The sequence below is a fragment of the Glycine max genome, chromosome 11 (assembly GCF_000004515.6).
Source record: "Glycine max cultivar Williams 82 chromosome 11, Glycine_max_v4.0, whole genome shotgun sequence".
In the NCBI taxonomy this organism is placed as follows: domain Eukaryota; kingdom Viridiplantae; phylum Streptophyta; class Magnoliopsida; order Fabales; family Fabaceae; genus Glycine; species Glycine max.
In genome coordinates this window covers 52,759-79,913 of record NC_038247.2, presented here as the reverse complement: position 1 = coordinate 79,913, position 27,155 = coordinate 52,759, and the positions used below count along the sequence as shown (strand labels likewise).

At 33.8% G+C, this 27,155-nt stretch overlaps 6 protein-coding genes, 1 long non-coding RNA gene and 1 other non-coding gene across 9 annotated transcripts; 2 read left to right on the top strand and 6 right to left on the bottom strand.

Moving 5' to 3' along the window:
- The first annotated feature begins 60 nt into the window (after positions 1–60).
- On the top strand, positions 61–3,958 carry LOC100777949 (vacuolar-sorting receptor 1). Its single transcript, XM_003537970.5, has 12 exons — positions 61–510; positions 581–1,273; positions 1,358–1,446; positions 1,531–1,600; positions 1,668–1,751; positions 1,837–1,913; positions 2,002–2,083; positions 2,288–2,370; positions 2,514–2,580; positions 3,079–3,207; positions 3,303–3,412; positions 3,580–3,958. The coding sequence occupies exons 1-12, from the start codon at positions 207–209 to the stop codon at positions 3,676–3,678; spliced, it is 1,887 nt and encodes a 628-aa protein (XP_003538018.1). The 5' UTR covers positions 61–206; the 3' UTR covers positions 3,679–3,958.
- Positions 3,959–5,970: 2,012 nt separating this feature from the next.
- Positions 5,971–7,820, bottom strand: LOC100790389 (40S ribosomal protein S29). Its single transcript, XM_003537907.4, has 3 exons — positions 7,576–7,820; positions 6,247–6,346; positions 5,971–6,148 (listed from the first exon to the last, which is right to left on the bottom strand). The coding sequence occupies exons 1-3, from the start codon at positions 7,635–7,637 to the stop codon at positions 6,140–6,142; spliced, it is 171 nt and encodes a 56-aa protein (XP_003537955.1). The 5' UTR covers positions 7,638–7,820; the 3' UTR covers positions 5,971–6,139.
- Positions 7,821–8,501: 681 nt separating this feature from the next.
- LOC106795151 (uncharacterized) lies at positions 8,502–11,424 on the top strand. The gene is made up of 2 exons (XR_001383392.3): positions 8,502–10,695; positions 10,796–11,424. It is a non-coding gene; the product is annotated as an uncharacterized lncRNA (long non-coding RNA).
- MIR5675 (microRNA MIR5675) lies at positions 9,544–9,794 on the bottom strand. The gene has a single exon (NR_048914.1). It is a non-coding gene; the product is annotated as a microRNA MIR5675 (primary transcript).
- A 235-nt stretch (positions 11,425–11,659) lies between the features above and the next one.
- Positions 11,660–13,029, bottom strand: LOC100796536 (leucine-rich repeat protein 2). Its single transcript, XM_003538584.5, has 6 exons — positions 12,777–13,029; positions 12,573–12,705; positions 12,439–12,510; positions 12,202–12,345; positions 12,052–12,120; positions 11,660–11,967 (listed from the first exon to the last, which is right to left on the bottom strand). Exons 1-6 carry the CDS (start codon positions 12,850–12,852, stop codon positions 11,913–11,915), a joined length of 549 nt encoding a protein of 182 aa, XP_003538632.1. The 5' UTR covers positions 12,853–13,029; the 3' UTR covers positions 11,660–11,912.
- A 1,492-nt stretch (positions 13,030–14,521) lies between these two features.
- LOC100812510 (leucine-rich repeat protein 2) lies at positions 14,522–16,644 on the bottom strand. 2 transcript variants are annotated; one of them, XM_003537776.5, is made up of 7 exons: positions 16,355–16,644; positions 16,145–16,277; positions 15,990–16,061; positions 15,770–15,913; positions 15,614–15,685; positions 15,408–15,479; positions 14,522–14,743 (listed from the first exon to the last, which is right to left on the bottom strand). In XM_003537776.5, exons 1-7 carry the CDS (start codon positions 16,431–16,433, stop codon positions 14,677–14,679), a joined length of 639 nt encoding a protein of 212 aa, XP_003537824.1. In that variant the 5' UTR covers positions 16,434–16,644; the 3' UTR covers positions 14,522–14,676. The 2 variants fall into 2 exon arrangements, with proteins under 2 accessions (XP_003537824.1, XP_040862437.1); XM_041006503.1 differs by having other exon boundaries at positions 14,522–14,772; positions 16,355–16,640.
- Positions 16,645–18,299: 1,655 nt separating this feature from the next.
- On the bottom strand, positions 18,300–21,288 carry LOC100796014 (pentatricopeptide repeat-containing protein At5g02860). Its single transcript, XM_003538583.5, has one exon. The coding sequence runs from the start codon at positions 21,193–21,195 to the stop codon at positions 18,781–18,783; it is 2,415 nt and encodes an 804-aa protein (XP_003538631.1). The 5' UTR covers positions 21,196–21,288; the 3' UTR covers positions 18,300–18,780.
- A 1,257-nt stretch (positions 21,289–22,545) lies between these two features.
- On the bottom strand, positions 22,546–23,886 carry LOC100306198 (uncharacterized). Its single transcript, NM_001248361.2, is given in 2 exon segments — positions 22,546–22,955; positions 23,522–23,886. Coding segments are annotated over 2 exon segments (447 nt in total). The 5' UTR covers positions 23,834–23,886; the 3' UTR covers positions 22,546–22,820.
- Between the last annotated feature and the right edge of the window lie 3,269 nt (positions 23,887–27,155).

The window sequence follows — 27,155 nt, the reverse complement described above, 5'->3', positions numbered from 1 at the left end:
TGTGATTAATTTATGAATATTTGTATATATTAAACGAAAAAAGCATGGGTTGAATAAAAATGATTTTATATTTGGTTATGGTAATAATAGTAAAGTAATAGTGAAATGAAAAAAGGTTGATTATCGGTTGAGAAAGCATTGAAATGAAGAGCAGTGAGAAGTGAGTAGAGACGATGATTTTGCTTTTGTGAGAGAGATTCGAAAAAATGAAGGTTTGGAGATGGTTGATGAGTTTGTGGTTTGTGGGGTTAGTGTTGGTGCCTGTGTCAATAATGGGTCGATTCGTGGTGGAGAAGAACAGCCTGAGAGTGACATCGCCGGAGAAAATAAGAGGGACACACGACAGTGCCATTGGCAACTTCGGAATACCTCAATACGGTGGTAGCATGGCAGGGAACGTCCTTTACCCTAAGGATAACAAAAAAGGTTGCAAAGAGTTTGATGACTTTGGGATTTCCTTCAAATCATCCCCCGGTGCTCTTCCCACCATTGTTCTACTCGATCGCGGAAGTAACATTTCTACTTTTTCTATTTTTCTTTTCTCCCAATTACTATTTTCTTATTTATTGTGTGGAGGCAGGTTGCTTCTTTGCTTTGAAGGTCTGGAATGCCCAGAAGGCTGGTGCTTCTGCTGTTCTTGTTGCCGATGATGTTGAGGAGCCCTTAATTACTATGGACACCCCTGAAGAGGATGGCTCTTCTGCCAAGTACGTTGAGAACATTACTATACCCTCTGCTCTTGTTGGAAAAAGTTTTGCTCAAAAACTAAAGGATGCCATTATTGTTGGCGATATGGTCAACGTAAACCTCGATTGGCGAGAGGCTGTTCCTCACCCAGATGATCGCGTCGAGTATGAGTTGTGGACCAACAGCAATGATGAGTGTGGTCTTAAGTGTGATATGCTCATGCAATTTGTCAAGGATTTCAAGGGTGCTGCACAGATTCTAGACAAAGGCGGTTACACCCAGTTTACACCCCACTATATAACTTGGTACTGTCCTCATGCATTCACATTGAGCAAGCAGTGCAAGTCTCAGTGCATAAATCATGGTAGATATTGCGCTCCCGATCCTGAGCAAGACTTCTCCACAGGTTATGATGGCAAAGATGTCGTTGTTGAAAATTTAAGGCAGTTATGTGTTTTCAAGGTGGCAAATGAAACTCAAAAGCCTTGGGTGTGGTGGGATTATGTCACTGATTTTCAAATTAGATGCCCCATGAAGGACAACAAGTACAATAAGGAATGTGCAAATGCTGTTATTAAATCACTGGGTAAATTAAATCACCATCGCATCTTATTTTTATCTTACAGGGGGTGATAATGACTTTACTATTGCGTTTCTTCAATATTTGCAGGCCTTAATATCGAAAAGATTGAAAAGTGCATGGGAGATCCAGATGCCGATACTGATAATCCTGTTTTAAAAGAAGAGCAAGATGCCCAAGTATTGTACTTTATAATTGCTATTAATTCATTCATTGCATCAGTGCAGTAATATATAGATGTTTAACAATATTAGTTTTGGTAGATTGGAAAGGGATCGCGAGGTGATGTTACCATATTGCCTACTCTTGTTGTCAATAATCGACAATATCGAGGTTTGTACTCTATGCTCTTGTGATAGGTAGTCATCTGGAGTTCCAATTCTAAACAGAATCTTTCCAGGAAAATTGGAGAAAGGTGCTGTTCTAAAGGCTATATGTTCTGGGTTTGAGGAAACTACTGAACCAACTGTTTGCTTGAGCAGTGGCAAGTGTTTACTTTTTTTTTATTCATACAAGGAAAATATACTTTGTGACCTGATTCTTTCTGACTGGCATACTTTATGGGGCAGATGTGGAGACAAATGAGTGCTTGACAAACAATGGTGGTTGCTGGCAGGATAAAGCAGCTAACATCACTGCTTGCAAGGTATTTATCTCTGTGAAATAACTAGCTAATAAAAGAGCAATGTGAGCTTATAGTTTTTTTATTTTCTTACATGTGTGTATATGCTCAGGATACATTCCGTGGGAGAGTATGTGAATGCCCTCTCGTTGATGGTGTACAATTCAAAGGAGATGGCTATATGACTTGTGAAGGTTAAAAGGCTTTAAGTTTCACTTTTCTGTCTGCATAATTTACTTTCAAGAGTGTTTACTGTTAGTGTTCCATGTTTATTGCCTTCACTTCTATGCTGTGTGGAGCCGGATGTGATGATCCTTTGTTGTGGGACATCTGCAATTCTTTTTTTACTCCCCACAAGCATTTTAATTGATATAACTACTTTCTTCTGGGTTCTGCAGCAAGTGGACTTGGGCGTTGCAAGATAAACAATGGAGGCTGTTGGCATGATACCCGGAATGGACATGCATTTTCTGCTTGTTTGGTTAGTAACTATTAAGTTTCTGGACCCAACTCCACTCAACTTTTTTAATCTCCAACAAAAATTTTCTTTTGATGGTTGAAGTTCTATTGGATTGTAAACCCCATATTAGAAACGGAATTATTGCATAATTGTTATGGAGACAGGATAATGGAGGAGTCAAATGCCAGTGTCCCACAGGGTTTAGAGGTGATGGTGTAAAAAATTGTGAAGGTGAGGGATACTTGTATTATTTTATCTCTTACTTTTTTTCCCTGTACCCCTCTTATTGAATTATATTGATCAGCTTGGAAATACTATATACATAACGGACCACAAATAGAATCCTGGATTCTGTTTTGAATAGTTTTATTTGTGACTGTATATGAACATTCTGAATGTCTTCTATAAATCTGTGTGAAATGTTAAATTGCAATCAATGGTTTACTTTATCCTGGAACCTTGGCCAAAATTATTTTCCTCCATTTTTCATGATGGGATGTAATGTCCTGTCAGTTTGTTTTATAGGAGAAACATATTACAGTCTCAGTAAGTGAATTAGTGAAATGTTGGCTTCTATACTTAGATAAACTGTTACTTTTTGTCACCAGTTAAGTAGCTGAACTTAAGATAATCTGTGGGTTTGAACAAGTATTGCGAACTTGATGATACATACCTAGTGATTGTTTTCCACATAACAAGTGAAACTGAACTTATGTTTCATCTTTACAGATATTGATGAATGCAAAGAGAAGAAGGCTTGTCAGTGCCCTGAATGTAGCTGCAAGAATACGTGGGGAAGCTATGACTGCAGTTGTAGTGGAGATCTTCTGTATATGAGGGACCACGATACCTGCATAAGTGAGTTGAATATGCAAGACTTTTTACTTGCTCCTACATTTGCATATGTTTGTTATAAAGGCTTGTTTTCATGTCCTCTACTGGATTACCTACAGGTAAAACTGGCAGTCAGGGAAGATCTACTTGGGCTGCTTTTTGGTTGATTTTACTTGGCGTAGTTATGATTGCTGGTGGGGCATTCCTTGTGTACAAGTACAGAATAAGGGTAAGCTCTTCTGCTTTCTCTCATTTTGGTGGTGTTATTGGATGCTTAATGCTGAAATTCTGTAGCATTAGAGCGTGCTGAGTTGCCGTCATGATTCATTTGTAATTTAAATTTATTCAGTTTTATAGGATAAAAATTTAGTGGTATTTTTATTGGTGGTTTTGCAGCAATACATGGATTCCGAAATTAGAGCAATCATGGCGCAATATATGCCCTTGGACAGCCAAGCAGAAGTTCCAAATCATGTCAATGATCAAAGAGCATGAAAGCAAAAATGGGCCAATCTCTTGGGATTTCACGGCAGGCAGCATGGGTGTGACTTTTCCTGTGCCATTTTGAACTGTGGGCATTGAAACTTAATAGACTGTACATATTGACAATGAAAAGATCGCCATTTAGAATCTTGTTCTGCATTTTTTTTTTGTTGGAAATGTAGCATTTTGTATAATTGGAAGGGCAGACTGTGGTACTATTTCACTAGACATCTTGTTCCACGCACAAGATCGTAACTTATGGTGCTGTAATGCATGCAAGTTAACGTCCTAATGTTGTTCCATTGCTCTGTAGGTGGCATATAGCATTTTCTCGCTTAAAACTTGACTTCATATTTTACTTTTCCAGTATATTGCATAAAATGCTGACTTTTCGAAGTAAAATCTAATATTCATTGAAGTAGTGTTCCCATTTTCATGATCCTGCCAAACTTAGCACAAATAAGCAGGCCCAACGTTAAACTTCCATTAAGAGAAAAAAAGTTAAAACTAGCAATAAATTAGAGGATTGAAGATTGTGCTTGACGTCTAACGGGAATAGCGTGTTAGGGACGGAGACTTTGTCACTGACCGTTGAAAATACGGAAGACATATTCAGACAAACATGATTACCAACATAACCGGTAAAGAGGATACAAAATCTGCGCATCGTTTGAGCAAAAACCTTTCTATCTTTACAAGTTCCGCCACCAAGGAGTTTATTTCTTCCACTTCCTATGAAGATGCTTTTAGACTTCCTACTAAGTCTAGGAGAGTGCTTTTTGGTATGTCAATAAATTGAACCAAAGATGTTTGACCTGATTTTTACAATAGCATACTTTAAATTTTGGTTATTTAAATTGGAGCGAGATATCTGGAGAAGAAAAAGAAGAAACTAGCACGTGTTTTGCCATTTGGAGGACAAGGTATTGCCCCCCTCAAAGCTTCAGTGGCTTCAGGCGAGGACCACTCTTCAAATAAAGCGTATATTCCAAACGCAATAAACTTCAACTATGACAAATAGTTTGCATATTTAACGAACTGAGTTGTCTCTTTAAATCTCGTATCTTTTCAAAATAATAGGCTTGGAAGTAATGCACTGAGGTGTCACTATATTATCGAATGCCAAAGTTTACGTTCATGGTATATTTTGAAATAATCTCTCCCTCTTTTAAACGGAACATTTTCCAAAACTAAGCATCTGTTCAGTAAATTATTTGCACAACGCAGCACACCTTCCAAGCACTGTTCAGTAAAACATTTGCACGTCACTCCACAGTTTCCAGTCGAAGATCACAAGTCCCAATTGATAATGTGAAGTAGTAAGGATGTGTTTGATTGAGAGGATGAAAAAAAAAATATAAAAGGTGTGAATCAAGGTCGAGAATAGGATAAGACTATTAAGATCATTTCCTTAGGCCTCTTAATTTTATTTTACTTGTTATTATGCAAGTTTAACTAATTACCAAAATTATATATATATTTAAAAATTGAATTTGTAGTTTATTATAAGAAATTATAGCATTAATTAGGAACATGATTATTAATGTTAGAGACAATTTTTTTTACAACATTAAAAATTGGAAATATTGATGCATGACTTAATGACTTATCAGTTCCTTTAATGAAAAAGAACATTTATTCAACACTCATTGTTTCTTTATCTCTTTTATATTTTTTTAATACTTTAATTAATATCAGATTTAAAAAAACAATTATTTTACTCTTATACATTGTAATAACAGGAAAAAAAAATCAAATAGGACGTAGGAATTTGGTTTTCAAATATTCATAAAAAAAAGCATATAAAAATGAGTTTAATTGGTAAAAACAGTCATAAAAACTTAAAAAAAATAGTGAGAAATAATTTATATAATATTAAATTTCTTTTAAATTTTGCCTGACACCCTAAAGTTCCTAAACGCGGCCCTGGTGTGAATTCCAGAAAAAAAACATAAAAATTTTCTCTAATATTATTCTCTATTCTCTACGAAACGCATCATAAGTATTCAACAACAGAAATGTTTTTGCTTTCTCTAGGCATGGTTAGGTTAAGAACCAATCAGACCTAACTTCCAAAAGAATACCATTGTATAGAGTCGATGATGGCTTTCCCATCATGGTCAAAATGAGAGCAAACACAAGGAAAAGAATTGCAGTTAGGTTAAGAAACAATCAGACCTAACATTTAAAAGTATAGCATTGTATGGAGTCGAGTCGATGATGGCTTTCCCATCATGGTCAAAGTGAGAGAGCATACACAAGGAAAAGAACTGCAGAATGATGGCTCACGGAGAAAGATGTAGATAGCTCAAAACAATTATATAAAAAACAAAAATATTCTTAGTTCCACAAATTGAGTTTTGATAATTAACTTCACTAAATGTCACAAAAATTCTTAGGTTCTTCAGACAGTAAAATCAACCCAGCCTAATGCAAGAATCCAAACCGAATGGGGCAGTTGGACACTAATCCTTCAGCGATACTGCAAGGTACGAAGAAAAACGTGGGGTTATGAACACCTATGTTAAAATAATTCGGAAAATTTGAAATTTATCTATACAAATACATCCAAACATTTACCTTAATGAAGCCAATTTCCTTGGCATTGCTACGGAAGCACTGCCTGCAACACATAAGCCCATACTTCCTGATCAATCCATGAGGATTCCCACACACACGGCTGCAAAACAGGAAAGAACAGTAAACAAACATTCCCAGATAATAAATCTCATGTAAAGCCAACCATGAGATGTACAAGTAACTCACTAACTAGTATTGTAATACGACATTAGACAGTCAAACATACGTTTTCTAATAATATCTAAATTGTAACAGTCTAAAACTAGCAAAACAAAATTGCTATAGTTTTAAACATTTAAAGAGAGAAGAACGCATTACATATTGACATGATTATGAACAAAAGAGTGAAAATAAAGGTGTTATATACCAATATAGTTTTAAAGTAAGACATACATTTTATAATGCATACACAGCACTCTTTTAATAAGCAATTACTGAGAATCATCCATGGTGATATCCAAGCAACACTGGAAACAACTTATTTTTGCTCCACCAAGAATTAAATATCAGTTTACGAATGTCTTATGATTCATTATCTTTTTACACAATCATTAGCAATTTGTAGCTCAATTACTAATCCAAGGACATCCTCAGAAATTTAAAACAACTCAAAATCCCATCTTACACTGATCCATAACATAATCGGTCTCAAACACAAACGTAACCACTAAGTCCTCCATTGTGGGCCTTGAGTAAACTTTCCGATTGAGTGTGCGTTTCAATTTCACTTTGAAACAAACAAAATCACATTACAATACTGATAAATATAATTTTAGGTTAAATTTTCCATGTTTAGTTCGGGTAGCTTCTACTTTCTGTAAGAAAATTATACTGAATTATTTAACATAAAAAACAATTTTGACCAAAATCCTTGCGCAGGGGCCATGCTAATCTCAATTTTAACCAAAATCAATACAAAAGCAATTACACTATGAATTTCATTCAAAATCAAATTTCCAAACACCCACCAAAACACACTCAACCTTCAACAAAATAACATAACAAAGAGAAAACCAATGCTAAGAAGAATATCTTATGAAATCAGGATAGAAGAGTCACCTATTTAACATTAACGAAGAAGACAAGCAAGTAACATTTCAAAAGTCATGATACGAAACTTATTCGAACCCAAAAAATGAGAAAGATACTTGCTATCAGAAAAATACAGCAACGGTTCAAAGTACTCATATGGGGGATCAAATTAAATGCTTCAAACTAAAAGAAAAAAACCTTAATAATAATCGCAAAATCAAATTGAGAAGGAACAAAGAGCGAAAAAGATCAACTTTATCATCCTGAATCTGCATTTGGTGAAGATGAGTAACATACCAGGTGCGAGAACCAGGTCCGTAGTTCTTTGGATGAGAGTTCCACACATTGGAGTGCCCCATGCTTTTGAATTGCAAAGATTAAAACGCAAGAATCCGGAAACCCTAGCCTCCAAGTCGCAGATAAATATGAAGGACAAATATCGAAATGCTAACATATATAGCAGAGTCAAAACCCTAGGGCGTGTTTGGTTCCCCTCATCAATTTCTCTTTTTCATTTTTATTTTTAAAAGATTTCATAAATTTTAAGTGTGTATAGGCGATACAATATTTTAAAGGAAAATATTGTTTTTCTAAATAATAAGAATATTTATATTTGATTTTAATAATATCTTAAAGTGATACGTTTCAATATTTTTATTTTCAGACTTCTGATTTATTATTTATTTTAAAATTCTCTTTAGAATTTGACTAAAATAATATGGTTTATCATAAATATATTATTTCATATTTTTTTAACACTATATTATTTATGATAAATTATTAAATATGATTTTGATCTCTAAATCTTGACCTATATATTGATTTTAGTCTTTCCAAAATAATTGTATTGTATTTGATCTCTCTAAAAATTTTAAAATTATCATTTTAAGTCTTTTATTTGACTTTAACAAGTTGAGTCTCAGCCACGTTGTCTATATTTGATGGAGGTAATTAACTTAGTTTTTTTATTTTAAAAAAAGGATATTGCCAGAGTTAAATAAAACACTTAAAAAATTTTAAAATTTCCAACAACAAATGCAATTAAATTATTCTTGAATGATTAAAATCAATCAAAGCCAACATTTGGAAGTCATATTTAACTCAATAATATATCATAATTAATTCCAAATTAGATTAATTAAACAATCTCTTAGACCCAATAGACCCCCTTAAAGTGGATATAATTAATATTTATTGTTAGTATTATTATAATATTAATTTTTTGTAATTTATTAAAATTATGTTTATTTACCTTTTTTATGCTTGATACGGACTTCATCGAGAATTTTGAATCAATAATTTCCCAATTTAACTATTTATTCATCTTGTATGCTTATAGGACAAAATCAATCCTAAAGAATATTTAGAAATAAAATATAAAAAAAACTAATTAAAAATAAATATAATAATAAGATATTAGTATATAATAAATTGATGCAAGTAATTGAGGGAGGGTATTGGAATGTGGGAAGAGTGGGTAAGCGAAGAGAGGTTAATTGAATGGCTTCCTCTTGTTCTTCTTGGCCGGTAATTACTGATCCGTTTTGATTTATTTGATCCATGGTTTAATCCAATGTCCTCTGACTTCCCTGGATGGATGATGGCTAAACAAGTAGATTTGGTTCATGCAAAATATTATTATTTATTAATAAGCAAGGCTTAAGTCTTATAAATATAGTCGGTTTTATTTAACTCCTAAAAAAATATGCCTTCTATTTTTAATGTCTTCATTTTTATAGTTTTTTTTTTATTCTTTACCATGTTATTGTTTCTTATTGTGACCTGCCCCGTCAGAAAAGCATAATTTTTTTTACCTCCCGTGATCTTTACTTTTTTAGTTTCTGTAAAATATAATAAATTTAGGGTCCATTGGGTGGTTTCCAGTTGTTCGTTTTTAGTTTTAAAGTGAGTTTTAAAATAAAACCTGTCAGGCAAATATTGGGCTGAAATGGGTTTTTACCCACTTTGACAACAATTTTGGCCCAATTTTTAAAACGAAATAAGTCTTATGTTTTTGTTTCACGCTGTCCTTTCTCCTTTCCTTTTACATGATCTCAGTGTCTCCCTCTTTCATGTAATTTCTTCTCATTCTCTTGTGCCTCTTCTCCTCCATTGCTTCCTTCTCCAGGTTTGTGACTTCTATTCCTTTATCTCTTTCTATTCTTTGATTGATTTTTTTATTCTGTCTTCTCTCTTCTCTCTTCTCTCTTCAAGGTTTCCATTTTTGTTGTCTCTTCATCTCCATTATTGCTCCTTCATAGGTTTGTGATTTTTGTTTCCATTGTTGTCGTCTCTATCTTGATTTGATTTTTGGTGTCTGAGATAAGGTTCCTGAACTTTTTATTTGCATCTGATAGTAATCCGCTTCTTATAGTAATTTGCTATACAAAGATTCATCCTATATTCAATTATTATAAGACGCAAATATAATGCAAATAAAAATTTTAAGAACCCTAACTCAGACACCAAAAAAGAAATTTGAGATAGAGACAACAGCAATGGAGACAAAAATCACGAACTTGTGAAGGAGCAACAATGGAAACCTTGAAGAGAGAAGACAAAACACAAAATCAATCAAAGAATAAAAATAGAAGGAATAAGAGTCACAAACCTAGAGAGACAGCTATGGAGGAGAAGACACACAGGAGTGAAACTTTCTTTAGAGAGTAAGAATGAGAAGAAATAACGTAAATGAGGGAGGTACAGTGAGAAAGGACACAGAAACAAAAATATAAAGAGCGTACAGCCTCTTTTTTTTAATTGATCCAAAAATTTAAAGCGTACAACTTAAAAAAAAAAAAAGAAACTGATCTATAATTGTTGTCAAAGTGGATAAAAAATCAGTCCAATATATTTTGTTTTAAAAATCACATTTTAAAACTAAAAACGGGGCCCGAGTAATTAATAGTTTGATTTTGAGATGAAGACAGAGAAAAAGTGGCCCCCTTTGCTTAAAAAAAAAAAACTATGTAAACTTTTCAAGAGAAATGTTAGTAATATTTTTTTAACACTCTCCTTTAAAGATTTTTTTCAAATTATGAATTTTGGTAGGTTGGATAGATAGGAGTTATCAAACCTCTATTACCAGGTGAACATTAATGGTTTGGTGTTAAATTAAATAATAGAAACTAACACTGTTTGCCACCACCTTCCCTGTCTTTCATTGTTTGGCTGCACTTTATTTGAATTACCCTGTCCTTCACATCGTTGGCTTTTCTGCCGTTCCTCATAAGGTTAGTACCCTTGCGGGAGAGGTTGAAGATCCAAGTAAGACCTTCCACAAAGCACTTGTTGGAGGACTAGTTTTGGTGGTCTCCTCCTATTTGATTCCATTTCTGGCGGTAACAGGTGCTTTGCGGGTTTGTTCGAAGCTGAAATGAGCAAGATGGGAATGCTTCCATATCTATTTGCTACAAGGTCTGATCTTTTTTCATCCCATCCAGACATTGCACTTAACTTAATTCATAGCTAGATCACAATTTTCGATATTTACTAACACTTACTGTCTTCTTGCCAGGTCTAAGTATGGAGCATTTTGTTCTCTGCCACTGGAGTTATCTTCTTGTCGTTCCTCAATTCCTTATATGCTGTAGGAATGCCTTCTTGAGTTTGCAGCTTTATAGACCTTACAGAGTTCCACTGTCAACATTTTTTGTTCGCCTCCTGCCTTATTGCTTATTCTTGTTATGTGCTTGGCTTCTTTGCGAACGTTCTTTGTGAGTGGAGCAGTAATTCTGGCGTGCTTTATTCTCTGCCCTATCTTGCTTCAAGCCAAAAATAAGAATTGGATTCTGTTTGAAGAAGAACCACCTTCCTTACATTCCACTAGCTGACCCAGAGAATAAGGGTGTTGAGCTTCTTGTGAGCTCACCATTTGCTAGTGTGGAAGAACAATTGTCTTTAATGCAAAGTGATTCTAAACCAAGCTAGCGGGATCTTTTCTTGGACATCAATTTTGACGACAATTCAGCACAAGCATACGACGTGTTTGGCTGTCTTGGACATTGCTGAATGCTGATCACTAGAGCTTATTAATTTCAATTCGCAGAGGTTGAACTCGGGGATGGCTGAACATGGCATAACCAAATCTGTGTTGTAACTTATATACGATTACCATCAATTATACAAAGAATTGAGTTATTTTCATCCGTTGAAAATATTTTCACCCGTAGAACTACTCAATTATTCATTGCCACCTCGTTTAGAATTTTCTGAGTTTGTATTTTAATTATCTCAACAACGAAAAGAATTTTACGAAATAATGTAGGAATGATTAGGTGAATACAACGAGAAGATTTTTCCGTGTACGTTTAGAACTGTCACGTAATTCGTAGAATTTTGTTTCGCATAGCAATCCTGCTTCGACTAATGTTTCCTCTTTTGCCAAACAGATCATTAAAAGTGTTTTTCTATTGTTCCTAGATAACATGAAGGGGTTGGAAATAAATTATTTGAGACCTTGTGCTTTAAGAGCAATAAGTATGTATGAACAGCGCAACTCTTTATTTATTAGATACATCCACATTCAAGTATGACATGCTAGATTTGTAGCAAGCATAAGTTGCTATACATTTTTTCTTCGGGAATGATTCAAGAATTGCACAGTTGCTATACATTTTTTCTTCGGGAATGATTCAAATTAAGTTGCCATCTGCTGGTGATTCTGAGATGTTATTATTAGAAACATCACTGCACAATCAAGGTTTCAAATTAGGAGATAAATAAAATGAAACTGATCTTCACAAAAAGAAAGATATAGAAAGAGAATCTTACAGGACTTGGAGATTAAGATCAATGACCTCTTTTGGGATAGATCCTGTTAGCTTGTTGTTGTTTAGGCGTCTATATCATGAATGCAGAAGGATGAGCGAAATAAAAATAAAGCACGCATCATTTGATTCATAAAATAAATAAAATGCTTACAGGAATTTGAGTGACTTTAAGTTGCCAAATGAGTTTGGGATATTCCCTTCCAATAGGTTATCATACAAATCCATACTAATAAGGCTCTTCAAGTTACCAAGTTGCTCAGGAATGGTCCCACTTATTTGATTCCCATAGAGCTCACTGCAATGAAGAATTTTAATTATAATCACCGAACAAACGACTTAAAGATTACATTTTGATTAGAACGCAATAAGTGAGGAAGAGAATACATACAGGTACTGGAGGGAGGATAGCTGGGCAAGTTCTGGGGCCAAAGTTCCAGATAAATCATTGTGGCCCAAATCTCTGAAATTCAAATTGTTAGTAAATGTTTGGAAAGAAGAAGGGGAATGAATGTTACAACTTACAAGCGAATGACGTTGTTGTTGGAGTCGCAGGTAACATGGAACCAAGTACAAGGATCAACGAGAGAAGTGTCCCAGCTCTCCAGTACGTTCTTCGGGTCAGAAAGACGGCTTCTCAAAGCAGACAGAGCGTCAACTGCGAGAGACATAAACTCAACTCAAAACTATAGCAATTGTTTTGAAGAGAATAACAACTCACATACATACCTTGGGAGTTTGACAAGCACGAGAGAGGACGTTGGAGAAATACAAATAACGCAAATACAAAAACCAAACTAGACATTCTTCCTCTAACGGATGATGGAAGAGAGGGGGCTGCCACTCTGCTACAAAATGCCAATCGCTTTTATAATAATAATTGTGTAATAGAATTAAGTGCTAGATAAAAAAATATTCTTAAAGATCCATTTGTAATCCTGAAATTTAGTAATATATTAAATATAATTATGTTATCATTAAATAAAATAATTAATTATCTTTTAATTTTCAAAATATGATCTTTTTTTTCTAATAGATGCAGATATTATCTTAAGAAGTAATAAGTCTATACATTTTATTGATGAAAATTCTTTTACTTTTTAAAAAATTTATGACATATTAAATATAATTATGTTAAAATTAAAGAAAATAATTAATCATCTTTTAATTTTGCAGATATTATTTTAAGAAATAGTAAGTCTATACATTTTATTGACATGTATGTATATATATATATATATATATATATATATATATATATATAATAAATATAAAAATTATATAATTTAATTGAATTCGTGCATGACACAAATTTTAAATCTAGTTGTACTTTGTATTCAAATGTGTAGGTAATCAGAATTGATACTAAATATAATTTATAAATAACCTAATCTATAATTTGTAACTAAAGACAATTATATATATATATATATATATATATATATATATATATATATAACTACTTTTTTGTGATAAAAAAATATTTTAAGATAATATGATAATTTAATGTTTATATTTTTAAAACTTATTTATTTCTCTTTTCCATTCATTTTCTCTCCTCTCTCTAAATATTTATTAATTACATTCATAACTGATGTCTTTTAATTTATTAATTAATTTAGTTATATATTTTAAAATAATGTATCTACCTTAATTTAAAATAATCTTATTTTTTTCTTTTTAAAATATATAGATTAAATAAATCACCTGTGTGTCTAAAAAAGATAAATCACTTGTGCTTAGTTCTTTCTTAGAAAAATACGTCAATAGTTTTTTATTTGTGGGTTAGTATTCATAAATCTCATATTGTGGATTATATTCAGTATTATGCTTGTTTTCAATATTTATTTGTTGCAAGAAAAAATAGCATATCTAATGCTTTTAAGAAAACCAAATTATTGTTAAATTCAAAATTAGAAGATGTTGATGTTAGAAAAACGTTAATAACATCTTTCCATATGTTCTATATAGTACTTAATAATGTAATAATGAAAATTAATCTATATTTTTTTATTTTTAATGTTAATGTGTTCGTACATAATTTATTTTTATTCTCAATATTATTTTCTTTTTATTTTTAACCCAAGTCATTAAGACAGATGACCAGCAACAGTTCAGTTTCATTGATGGATGATATTCTTCGAACTAATAGTATGTATATATCTCAGATATTATTGAAGCTACATAAGTATTTGAAATTTTGGTCACCTTTAAAAAAAATTTACATGATGAATAAAGTGCTCTTATAATAATATAGTAATGTTTCTTCTTTTTGCCAAACTAATCAATCTTAAAAGAGTTTTCTCTTGTTCCAAGTTAACATGGAGGGATTGGAAATAAACTATTAGAGCCTTGTACTTAATTCATGTAAGCATAACTAGCATGTTTTTCAACTCAGACTGAGACTGAGGCATTTTTTCAACTTGACATCATCCCAGTCAGAAGCTTGGTTATGCTGCTTGCAACCAGAGGCAGACGATAAATTCATTTATTTATTAGATATATTGACATCACATATAGGTGCCACACGTTTAGATTTGTGACAAGCGTACATTTCTGATACTGCTTTCTTCCCTAATAAAGAAGGCTTCTTTGCAGTCTGAGGAGTAGTGACGAAATCTACCATTCTTCAGCATCCAAAATCATAAGGAACCAATCCTTTCAGCTCTGGGCCGCTGAGTTTGTTATTCTCAAAACTGAAACAAGAATTCATATAGCAAGAAATCTGAATTACTTCAGCTTCAAATTAAAAATGTCAAGATTTTGTGCCATAATTATGAATTCGGATACTTTGCAATCAGTTGTGTCAGCTCTGGCTGAAAAATGTTATGAATGGATACATGAGTAGAGCAAATGAAAGAACTACTTTAAGTGAGAGCAATTTTAGTTTGGCATCTTTTACCAAAACTAATTTAGTACCAATCAGCCTTTTCCTTGCAAATATATAAAAGATTTATATTCGAATCAATTATTATCTTAAGCATGCATATCAAATATGGTTATCTAATCTTTGTCGAGAAATAATCCAGGCACTGAAGTGGTGGACAAGATTTCTAGACACTTTATACAATTCGTCTCCTACGACAAATGACACTTGTTGAGAAGCTTAATAAGGAAAAACTTCTTGAAAGTGATGCAAGGCACATGATATTAATTTGTTGGGTTTAATGTATAGTGGCAATGGATCTTGGTTTGACTCTTACCATCTGAAATTTAGACTTTGAACTGTTGTAAGTTCTAAATGGTTAAACTGGCATATTCACCAGCACGTGTTTGATCCAAAGGTCATTGGACTTATTAAGAGTATGTTATTATCAGCAAGACTAATGAGGCAAGAATTGCAATAGTTACTATATATACCTTTCCATCGGGAAGGATTCAAAGTTGCCATCTACTGGTATTGTTCCACAGAGGTCATTATTAGAAACATCACTGCACAGTGGAGGTTTCAAATTAGCTGATAAATCAACAACAACAACAAAAAAAGAAAAAAAGGAATGAAATGGAACTTGGCTTTTCCTCAGACGACATGAAAAGTAAAAGAAAGTAGGGAAAGAGAATCTAACAGGATTTTGAGATTTTTAAGATGAGTGAGCTCTCTTGGGATCGCTCCTGTCAGTTTGTTGTTGTTTAGGCGTCTATATCATGATACATGAATGCAGAAGGGTGAGTGAAATAGAAACCAATTGAAATAATTTGATGTTTAGTTGAAGTATGCTTACAGAAATTTAAGTGAGTTCAAGTTGCCAAAAGACTTGGGGATTTTGCCATGAAATTGGTTGTCATACAAATCCATACTAATAAGGTTCTTCAATTTAGAAAGTTCCCGAGGAATGTTGCCACTTATGTTATTCCTGTAGAGCTCCCTGCACTCTCAACAAAGAATAAGTGAGACCATGATGGATTGTTGGGTTGGGAGAAACAAAAGAGACAGATACAAACAGGTATTGGAGGTGGGGTAGCTGGGCAAGTTCTGGTCCCAAAGTTCCGGAGAGCTTAGAATTGCCCAAGTCTCTGAAATTGAAAAAGAAGGATTAGATTGTTGGAGTATGAGATTGTTAGAAAGAAGGGAAGGGGAATATTAGAAAGAATAATACAAGCGAATGACGTGATTGTTGGAGTCGCAGGTAACATGAAACCAAGTACAAGCATTAACGAGATTTGGGTCCCAGCTCTGAAGCACGTTGCTGGGGTCAGAAAGCCTGCTTCTCAAAGCATGAAGAGCGTTTCCTACAAAACAAGAAAGAAATTAGCTAGGACAGGACCACAAGCAAAATAATCAATAAGTGGAACATTAAAAAACACACCTTCGGAGTTGGCTGAGAAGGATGAGAGAGGACGTTGGAGAAGGAGAAATAACACGGACAACAAAACCAAACTAGACATCTTCCTATACGTTTCTGAGACTTGGAAGAGGGATGGAAGTAAAAACTAAGAACAAGGGAATGGTGAAAGAAAGAGAGAGAGAGAGAGAGAGACCAAGTCAAAGTCAATATAGAGGGGCTGGCACTCAGATACAAAAGTCAAGTCATGGTTATTGTATCGTGTGGTCTGGGATTGGGACTCATACTCAACGAATCAATGACTTGCCTTGGCATTTCCATTAAGTTAAACTGTTCAAGTAATATTATGTTAATCAAATTTCATCTGGTCTTTATCAGCCAGCCTAGTCAAGTAGTTGTGCAGCACCCGCCGGTGCTGCCCAAGGACAACTTTATGTTTATCCAAACAACAACACTCTATTATTTCTTTCTTTTTATATCTAAATAATTTTAAATTTTTGTATTGACAACAATTTATTAATAGTTTTTATCATTTTTTATTAAATTATAAATTAGGTTGTGCGGACATAAAATAAAAGAATTTTTTTCTTATTCTAAGCTATTGTGAGTCGAATTTACATAAAAAAATTATTTATTTATTTAATTTTTGTAATTTTTCTTTTAGTTCTTATGGTTAATAAGTGAATTTTTTAATTTTTAAAATTAATTTTTTCTAACAACATAAAACTTTTAAGAATTAAAATGTAAATTTTAACTACTAAAAAAATTACTTACTAAGACTAAAAGAAATAAGTTTAAAAATTATAAGGATTAAATGGGTTATTAAACTAAAAAAAAGAACGGAAAGAATATAAATAATGAACTAATTGAAAAAATGATGAAACTCATATACTTATGTACTGTAAGTTGTATTCTATAATTTGGATTTTGCTAATTTTCTTTTCCCAAAAGCATGTGAAGGGAGACCACAATTCCGCAACTCCTTAATCCTTCCTTCACTTAAGGCCTGGCATCACAATTTCATTTACCTGTCTCTGAGGGAGTGATCGAACGATCATTCACATCAAATCATTTCTAGTTTATCTCCTTACGCGGGAATATTTCAAGCAACCATAACTACAATTGAAGTGAATAGTACAATCAAATGATTAAGCAACTTTAAATGAGAGACCCAACGGGTGGCGGAAAGCCGAATTTCGGCACGCCACAACTCTTTAATTAGTTTTAGATGGGAAACTTCAATTCCCATGTATTCACAGGCCTCCATTTTTTGTCTTTTGAAGTAAGTTTCATCCTTATAATAACAAATTAAGAAATGAAATATGGGTGCAATGCATGCAGGAGAGCGAAGGAAGTGAAAAGTGTAGCGCATGGTGGATTCCCTGCAGGTCATGTCATGAGTGATGGAGCAGCTACTTTCACTCTGACGTCGATCAAAAACTAGTTTAAGGAATATTATCACCATATTCCTAGCCAATATGAAATACTATATTAGAATGTGAGACTACATATAATTTAAGCCCAAAAAACAAGTTTAGGGAAAGAGAACTCTTCAAATATAATCATCATATTCCTAGCCAGTGAATTTCAACGGCTACCAGCACCAATTAGATATTTAACAAACTAATTAAAGCCAGTAAAAAAATCGTTAAAGCAAGAGATTTACAACATTTTTTATAGCCAAACATTACAAGTTAATGGCATTCGAGTTCAACACGACACGACAACGATCGACCACTATGTTTCTGTTTCATGATTCATCAGTTGCGGAATACTGGCATAGTAAATTAAGTGAGATTTTTTTATGTAATTCCACATTAATTGAGAATCGGTTTCATTAATTATCTTTCACTTCTATTGTATCTGAAAAATACTCTCCAAATTTAAGAGTTGTGCAAAAAAACATTTTTGTTAGAGAACTTCCGAGGGAGAAAAACATAACAACTGGCCGCAACCCGGAGCTTGATAGTTAGTACTACAAACCTTCTACGTGCAGGAATAATCCGCGACTCAGATAGAGCTCTCAAAACAAAAACATTCAAGTCATTTTTTTGCTACCGACGACGCACTACATTAAAAATCAAAGACGAAATAGTGTTACAAAGTGAATTTATACTAAAAGTAAAAACCTTCCCTACACTACACATGTTTTTTTTCTTGATGACGCTGCTATATAGTTTATTCTACATGGTACCGACATTCTAAACCAACCCCACTCCTCTTACTAGTTACTATTCTTCATTTTCCCCATCTCTCTGTACAGCCGCACCTGCAAGCATCCATGCGGAGACATTTACTGCTGCCTTTTTCTGCAGATAAACCCCATTAAAGGAACACCACCATTAAAGGAACACCACCATTTATAACTACATACGGTGAATGCCAATCTCCATACCCAAAATATTATATAACGGGGCAACCAAGGAGGAAGAAGAGTGTCATGAAACAACTTATGACCACATTTTTGCTATTCTCTCTAGCAACCTACTTTCCTCCTCTTTAGAAACATGTGGGTCAAGATTACTAAGGTTTTTAACAAAACTGTTGGCCTCATGCCGCTGGTCGAGCTTACAATACCAATCAACAATGGAGTTATAAGTATTCTGGTCTGGCTTACATCCTTGCTTGATCATGTATCGAACTACGTCAATAGCCTCAGCAAACATCGAGTCAGCAGCATAAGTTGCAATAAATGTGTTGTAAGTTACAACATCAGGAACAAGTGCAGAATCTTTCATTTCAGAAAATATCCGAGAAGCTTCCTTCATCCTACCATTTCTGCAATATGCATAAATAACAGTATTGTATGAAATTCTATCAGGTTTCATACCTTTCTCCAGAACTTCCCTCAAGATTTCTTCTGATTTTTGGAAGTTTTCAGAACGGCTGTACATATACATCAAGCTATTATATGTAGTCAAACTCGGAGTAAATCGCGTCTCGTGCATGAAGTTCAAAATCTCGTGGGCTTTGGCCACCATCTGCTTCCTCCCATATATCGAAAGCATTGCATTCAGAGTAGTTATGTCGGGCGAAATTCCTCTTCTCCTTAACTCCAAAAAGGCACGTTCTGTTTCTATTAGGAGATCACTCTTGCTGTTCACTAGAACAAGAGTCTTCAAAAGAACAGCATGAGTTTCAACGGAGCCAGAGTAAATCTCCTCGGCAAAAGCATTCATCCTTTCAATCTCCTTACCATTGGCATAAGCATGAAGCAAAGAGGAATATGACAGCTCATTAGGTTTACAGCGACCGTCCTCCATTTCAGCAAGGACTTTCTCAGATTGTTCCCAAAGACCTCCTCGAGCCAAAGCTGCTAAAACAGCATTGTACGTGGAAAGATCTGGTACGACACCGGCTTCAAGCATGCTCTTGTAAACAGCCATAGCCTGGTCAAAGGAACCACACCTGCTGTAGGCACTAATTAGAGTGTTGAAGGTGTCCCTCTCGGCCACAAAGCCTGCTCTCTTCATTTCCTTAAATATTCCAGAGACCTGAGAGTCCATTCCATTCTGTCCAAAGACAGCCAAAAGGGTATTCCAAGTAACAATATCAGGGGAGCAATTGCAGAGCTTGATATCATCAAAAACTTTCATCATCTCGGCAAACTTTCCTCGGTTGCCATGCATCTTAATAAGGGCATTGAAGGTGCAAATATTGGGCTTGCATCCCACAGCTCTCATTTCCAGAAAAACTTGGATGGCAAAGTCATCTTTACCGGCCTTCTCGAATCCGGACAAAAGGGTGGTGTAGGTAAAGACGTCAGGCTTAATCCCTTTGTGGACCATTTGGGTTTTAAGGTCCAAAGCCTCCTCCAGCAAACCACCTTTAGCATAAGCAGATATCAGGGAATTATAAGTAACACTGGTGGGAGAGAAGCCATTGGCTTCCATCTCTTGGAGGACCTTCATAGCCTCCTGGGGGCGTCTGGACTTACCAAAAACATCCAACAAGGCATTATAGGTAACCTTGTCAGGTGTGAATCCCTCCAGCTTCATCTGCTGAAACAAGTGAACAGCTTCTTCATAGAGAGAACCGCGGCGACAGCAACTTATGAGAGTATTGTAAGTATACAAATCGGGGGCGACCCCACGCGACCTCATGGCTTCAACGAGAGCCGTAACGTTGGACCAAGGCATGCCCATTTTGCCGTAAACATTCAAAACGACGTTGTAAGTGATTAAGGTGGGATTACAGCCGTCTTGCTGCATCTTGTTGAAGAGGTTGACGGCGTCCCTGTACCGACCGCTACTGGAATAGGCATTTATCAGACAAGTGTAGGCATAGACGTCAATATGAACGCCGTCGTTTTGGAGGGCGAGGAGCAAAGAGGCGGCGGATGAGACCCGACCAGCTTTGCCGAGAATTTTGATGATGACGGGGATTGCAGAAGAGCTGAAAAGGTTGGTGTTGGAGTTGTTGGTTCGAACCCAGTGGAAGACGGCCAAGGCAAGGTCGCATTTGTTGCTAAAGCCTAAGGCCTTGATTATGCCCAAAATATCGGAAGCAGGATGGGGATGGTCCGAAAGCAAAAGGGGACGAAGAACATGGTCTAGGTCTAGCTCTAAGTCTAAGTGAAGAGAGTTGGAATGAGATAAGGTGTGGAGAATTTGCTGACCTGTGGGAGAAAGGCGGTGAGGAGACCAGGGCTTGCCGCGGTTGGGGTCCAAGGACTTGCCCAGACTGATGCGGTGTCGGGAACTGGAATTCGAATTCAGGTCATGGATAAGAGTGTTTATTGGGGGGATTGGAGGAATACTGGTCATTCCCACAGAATTGGGTTTAGAAGAGGAAGAGGGTGAGGGTGAGGGTGGGGGTGGGTTTGGGAGGAGCAGAGGAAGAGCCACCTTTTCTACCATCTCCATCTTCTGCGTGTGTGTGTGTGTGTCAGAGAGAGAGCCAGCCACCAACTTAACAACACTCCCCCTCCATGGAGTCCTAGATATTTCATATTTTCACATTCAAACTCTTTTTATCAAATTAATTATTTTATTTATCCTTGCACCGCCACACTTTTTCTTTACTCCCTCCTGTTTTTTCAAATAAATTTTCCTTAAAAAAAAGTACACCTATACGATATCTCATTTACGATTAGACAAATTCAAGGCTTTAATTTTTTTAACCATCATAATTAAAATCTTAATTTTCCAAGTGAAACTCAAGTATTTCTACAAAATTTTAATCTTTTGGATCAATGAGATTAATTTTTGATTTGAATTTAATCACATTTATTTTAATGATATCAAATGTAATAGATTAGATTCGCTTACTCTGTAATAACCGGTAGTAAGTAATTAGTTACCTATTCTCCCATTCAGTAAATGAATTACTTTTTTTTTATTAAAAATTATTTCTCTCTCTCTAAAATTAGTTATTTTAAAGGAAGTCATGCTCACCTTAGAAAACAACATAAAAATGATTGTTTCAAGTGAATGATTCACTTTATAGAAAATAAACAAGACATCTCAACTACTAATGAAAGAATCCAATTGTTGATACTTTTTATGCACACAAATAACAAATTCTTTATGTCCATAAAATATTGCTCTCTTTTTTTATTATAAAAAAAGGTTCTGTAAATTTTTCTTATGGGTAATTGGATGATTTATTTATTTTGTCACGGGGTGTGTGGAACTGGGGATGGGGAGGTGAGATATTTTATGCGGAACTTGTCCTGTACATGTGTCCCGCGTAGCTTCACTCATATCTCGTAGCCTAGTAATAGTAACCCTTTTCGCTCTCATCCAATTATTGTATATTGTAATGCTGATTCTTAACTCATTAAAATGATTTTTACCAAAATTAATAAGAAAATAATTCAAGTTAAGCAACGTCTTTCGACCTTTTTTATACAAACTTCAGAATAGATCCGAAGAATGGATAATTTGGGCCTGCCTAGGATGAAGGCGGTGCACAAAAATGACAGGCAATAGGGGTTTTGAATCGGAGGAAAAAAAAAATAAGATTTTAAATTTTTTTATCGGCAATTTACGAGGGGTGTGGCATCCAAAATGATTTTGCCTTGTCTTACGTTTCTTTGTTGCCTCATGAACAGAACAGCGTTATCATAAAATAAGCTACCAGAATGGTAGATCAATGAAGGTGCAGCACGAGTTCAGAACTTGCAATTCACACTGCCACCCTTTTCAGCCCTACTCTCGACCCCACCGGTAATTCCTGCCTTAAACCAAACAACAATTATATTATCATCTCCAATGGAGGCTGCTGGTTACTACATTCCTCGGTTCTAAAAGGGTCCATTCACAAAGAAACAGCAGAATAATTACGATCAAATAAAACCATAACATTTAAGATGTCAAATGGAAACCTAACAGGGAAATACTAAATTGTTGAAAAGACTACATCAATCAAAACGAACACTTCAACAATGCTCGTTCTGTATTCAAAGTACCACAAAAACTAAAAGCCACTATGTCCCAGGCCAAATGTAATTGTCCAATACACCTAAGCATGACCTTCATACAAAAACCTAACTTTCACTTTCACTTTTAAGGAAGTGAGGGCTAATCAAGCGAGCAATCTCTAGCATCTCAACTTGATCTTTCCCTGCAAACACCTTCTTCAGCTTCTCATCACAATTTATAGTCCTCTTGTCTGTAGGGTCCTATGAGAAGTAAAAGAATAAATTCAGTACAAACCAATTTGGTGAATCTATTTTTTGAATGCAAGATAGCAAATATTTAGAAAATATCAGATAAAACATCCAAATACATGAATGGCAAGTAATTCACACACTGCACTTGTACAAGAAGGATAGAGTCTCATTAGTAAGCCAGTGAAGCAGCATACTAACATAAGCCTTCAAGTAAAAAATAGCAAATGTTTATCAAACCCAGGAACTTGAAATGGCTCCAAAATTGACAACAGAATTCCTCGACATCAACTTAACAGAATTGCATCAAACTATTAAAAATGGAATAGCAGATAGGCTAATAGTTTGTGTGAAGATGAATTAATTTGTGGAATAAACACAATTAAGGTTAAGGTTATGAAAGGTAAGATAGAAAAGAACTAGTACTGTATAACAAATAAAATATTCGCAATGGGGTCGTAACCAAGTAGGAAATGTTGAGGACTGGCCCTATTCACAAGTTAAAGCAAACCCTATGTTGGTTAGAAAGGAAAAGGAATGCAACAAAACAGAACAGAGGGTAGGGTTTTAGGGTTAACCTGAAGATTGTTGTCCTTAATGTAAGCCCAAATCCGTTTGAGGACTTGGGTTCGAGCCATCTCGGGAGCGCCGACGAGGTCTTCCATCTCGGGGGAGACTTTGCGGGGTTTCATGATACCACGGATTTTGCGGGCTGGCTTAGAAGACTGAGAAAGGGTGCAACAGGTAATGCGACTGGTACGCATCATGCGCAAACCAGAAGAAGCAGAAGGCCTCATCATGAAAGTGTGGGTTTCTGATGGAGGGAGAACACATAAAGAAGAAGAAGAAGAAGAAGAAGACAAGAGCCCAAAACCAAAAGACAGAGCCATTATTTTACGTCCACAGCCAAAACACAAAGAGAAGAAGAGATAGACAACAACTCACCCAGCCCCTATCCTCTCCTCTCCTCTCTTTCTACTGCTTTCTGCTGCGCCAACACCTCTCTCCAATTACTAAATTACCCTTTCATTCAAATTTCCAACATTACACTCCTTTTTCATCTCTTTTTTTTCCATACAATATTATCTTCTTTTTTTTTTCTTAAATTCAATCCTAATCACTCTTATTTTAACAACTTCTTTCAAAAAATTATTAGTTTATCAAAATAAATTAATTTATACCACATTATAGGGACCCATCTATCATATATTCAAATGGGATTTTGACCAAAAGGGAATAATTGCATTTGGAATTTACCAAATGTGAAAGTATGTTTTGAATTCATCCCCAAGGGGGTAAGTCACAAATATTTTTATGACTTTATGAAATTATAAGAAAATTCAGACTTTTATTTTTTTTAGTGATATCATAAAAAAATTAATAATGACTTTAGTTTTTTTAATTATTTATATGGAGACATAAATTTTTCATGACTTTAAAATCGTGATTTTTTATTTTTAAATTAATTTCAAATGAATTTAAAGTTATTTTAATTATAATTTTATATTTTATTGTTTAATTATTTTAAAATTAAAAATAATTATAATTAATTTTTTTATAACTTGTGACTTTAAAGTAGGTGAAATAATAATTGTAATTAATTTTTTTTTATAATTTACGACATTAAAGTTGTTTTGATATATTTTATATTTCATTTTATAATTCTTTTAAAATAAAAAATAATTATAATTAATCTTTTTTTTATAATTTACAACTTTAAAGTCGTTTATAATTTGCGACTTTAAATTTATTATGTCATCCTGCCTGAAAACTCTCTTGGTATAAGTTCATTTTTGTCCTATTCTAACATAATTTTCAATCAATATGAAAAAATGAATTTACACAAACAATGAATGCTGTTGTCTTTCTTTTATAATTGTATATTTCATGTTTTTGTGTTTCGACCACTTTATTTTTTTGTCATATCGTCGTGTACGATAATTGTCTAGTATAAGTTTATTTTTCTTCTATTTTGTTTAATATTTTCTATATTTTATTTTATAAATTATTATTATTTGTTAAATTTAGAAACAAAAAAGGAATCTAAACAGTATAAATTAATAATCTAAAAATAATTTCTTATTCATTTTATCTAATTATTATTGGTTAAGAAAATATTATTAAAAATAATAATTAATGGTTAAGAATAAAAAATAAAATTCATTGGATTAACCATATTAATTATAAAAAAAATTTATCAAACGAACTTTAAAGTTATAAGTTATTCAAAAAATTTAATTATAATTATTTTTAATTTTTTAAAAATTAAATAAAATATAAAATTATAATTAAAATGAATTTAAAGTCATTCAAATTTAATTTAAAAATAAAATAAAATAAATAATCACGACTTCAAAGTCGTAAAAAATTTACGATTTTATCTAAATAATTAAAAAAAACTAAAGTTATTGGATATTTTACGACTTCATTATACCCAGAAGTTATAAAAAAATTTACAACTTACACACATTTGGAGATTAATTGAAAAATACCCTTATTTGATAAATTTTCAAATGGAATTACCCTTTTTTGATCGAAACCCCCTATTTAAGCTTATAAAATATTTACACCTACTAACTTGTTTTTTTAATTTCAGGACTAATTTGATATCACCACACAAATTATGGGACTAAAATGGCTCTCTATTTTTTTTCCACCACTTTTTAACATCATTTGAAATTGAAACTAACTCTTAAATAAAATCAATCAAGAAAAAAATATACATTAGTCTTCAAACAACCAAAACCTTCTTCAGACCCAACATCTCTTGAGGCCAAGACCCAAAAAATGTAAAAGAGGCTTATGCTATTTCCACTGTCTTTTGTTACTATTGCACTCCTCTTTTATTATTTTTTCCAAAAATACCCCAGAAATTACATTCCCGTTTGCACTCACCCGTAGTCCTGCATTTCAAAAACTGCTCCCAGAGTCTACGTTTCAAAATTGTCATCAGCTACATTCCAAAAATTAGTCTAGAAGTTCTTTTAGAAAAAAAATATTCCTGAAATCAAGTAACTAGCCTGCCGAGCTTGCCCCGTATCAAGAAAAAACATAAAATCCTACACACCCATGCGAGTTTGAATGTGGAAAAATCCCAAAATGGTGTAAAAATTGATCTTGTTTCTTGCGCTCAGGCTTAAACAACTGCAACAACTTTACTTCCCATGGCCACGATGAAACAGTGTTGAGGCAAAAGGAGAAAAGGGAAGTAAAATGTGAAGGGAAACATGATTTTAGGAGGGGTGTGATTTTAATTTGATGAAATGCATAAGAGCAATTGAAAATCTTGTACCCCTTTCTACCCCTTCATAGCCAACGTGAGAACATGGAGAAGAAGGCTCTATTAATTTTGAACCAAACCACAAAACTTATGGAGACAATATGAATGCATAACCTAAAGTTATATATATATATATATATATATATATTAAAGCCTCACCATTCCCTTCATTACTGTGAGTTTCATCTGTGACGAAGAAATCTTCTTTTCATTAGAGAAAGACTTGTGGAGAAAAATGAAAGAGTGTATTTTCTTGGTTTTCTTTTTGACATATTAAACATTTCTCCCCTTTTCAAACAAGTTTCTTCTCTTAAACAAAATGTACAACATCGTAATAATATTTTCATCTTTTATGAAAATAATAGTTTTGTTTGAAGCATGTTCAACACCAAGTACAGACACATTTCTCAATAAAAATTCAAACTTAGATGCATCACATTGTAATAGACTAACTCTTTTACTAAATTCAATTACTTTTGGTATAAGAATGCAATGTACTCAAGTCAATTCGAAAAAAATAATAAAGTTATGAGTAAAAGATTTCTTACTTTTGCCAAAAACATCCTGAATTGTGAATAATCGTGTCTTGACTATTTTTTCTATTAAATTTTAAACTAAAAAATTGCAATTTAAAAATAAAAAAATGGACAATTAAAAAGCATTCAAATACATAAAGTATGAATAACTGAATAAGATGCATTTTCCATGAATTATTCTTACTTATAGAGTTTCTAAATTTTGTGTCAAGTACTCAAGGAGATTTACATTCTTCAACCCAGGATAACAAGGGCCACATAAAACATTTGTTACACCATTGAGTTAATGCTACTCTTCATTTGAGAAAGATTGATCAAATATAGTATTTCTTTTAAAGGATGCTCATAAGTCATAAGACAAACTTGCTATAATTTACTTTTCTGTGTTAATGATCC

What these genes read in the sequence shown, in the direction of transcription:
- LOC100812510 (XM_003537776.5), bottom strand. Translation starts at nt 16,433, where the DNA reads ATGTCTAGTTTGGTTTTGTTGTCCGTGTTATTTCTCCTTCTCCAACGT. An exon ending in CTTCTCAGCCAACTCCGAAG is followed by an intron (nt 16,278 to 16,354) that starts GTGTGTTTTTTA and finishes CTTGTTTTGTAG; the next exon opens with GAAACGCTCTTCATGCTTTG. An exon ending in CTACCCCACCTCCAATACCT is followed by an intron (nt 15,914 to 15,989) that starts GTTTGTATCTGT and finishes TTGAGAGTGCAG; the next exon opens with GGAGCTCTACAGGAATAACA.
- LOC100796014 (XM_003538583.5), bottom strand. Translation starts at nt 21,195, where the DNA reads ATGGAGATGGTAGAAAAGGTGGCTCTTCCTCTGCTCCTCCCAAACCCA.
- LOC100790389 (XM_003537907.4), bottom strand. Translation starts at nt 7,637, where the DNA reads ATGGGGCACTCCAATGTGTGGAACTCTCATCCAAAGAACTACGGACCT. An exon ending in GGACCTGGTTCTCGCACCTG is followed by an intron (nt 6,347 to 7,575) that starts GTATGTTACTCA and finishes CCTGTTTTGCAG; the next exon opens with CCGTGTGTGTGGGAATCCTC.
- LOC100777949 (XM_003537970.5), top strand. Translation starts at nt 207, where the DNA reads ATGAAGGTTTGGAGATGGTTGATGAGTTTGTGGTTTGTGGGGTTAGTG. An exon ending in TGTTCTACTCGATCGCGGAA is followed by an intron (nt 511 to 580) that starts GTAACATTTCTA and finishes GTGTGGAGGCAG; the next exon opens with GTTGCTTCTTTGCTTTGAAG. An exon ending in TGGCTATATGACTTGTGAAG is followed by an intron (nt 2,084 to 2,287) that starts GTTAAAAGGCTT and finishes TGGGTTCTGCAG; the next exon opens with CAAGTGGACTTGGGCGTTGC.
- LOC100796536 (XM_003538584.5), bottom strand. Translation starts at nt 12,852, where the DNA reads ATGTCTAGTTTGGTTTTTGTATTTGCGTTATTTGTATTTCTCCAACGT. An exon ending in CTATCCTCCCTCCAGTACCT is followed by an intron (nt 12,346 to 12,438) that starts GTATGTATTCTC and finishes TCTTCATTGCAG; the next exon opens with TGAGCTCTATGGGAATCAAA. An exon ending in GATCTTAATCTCCAAGTCCT is followed by an intron (nt 11,968 to 12,051) that starts GTAAGATTCTCT and finishes TTGATTGTGCAG; the next exon opens with TGATGTTTCTAATAATAACA.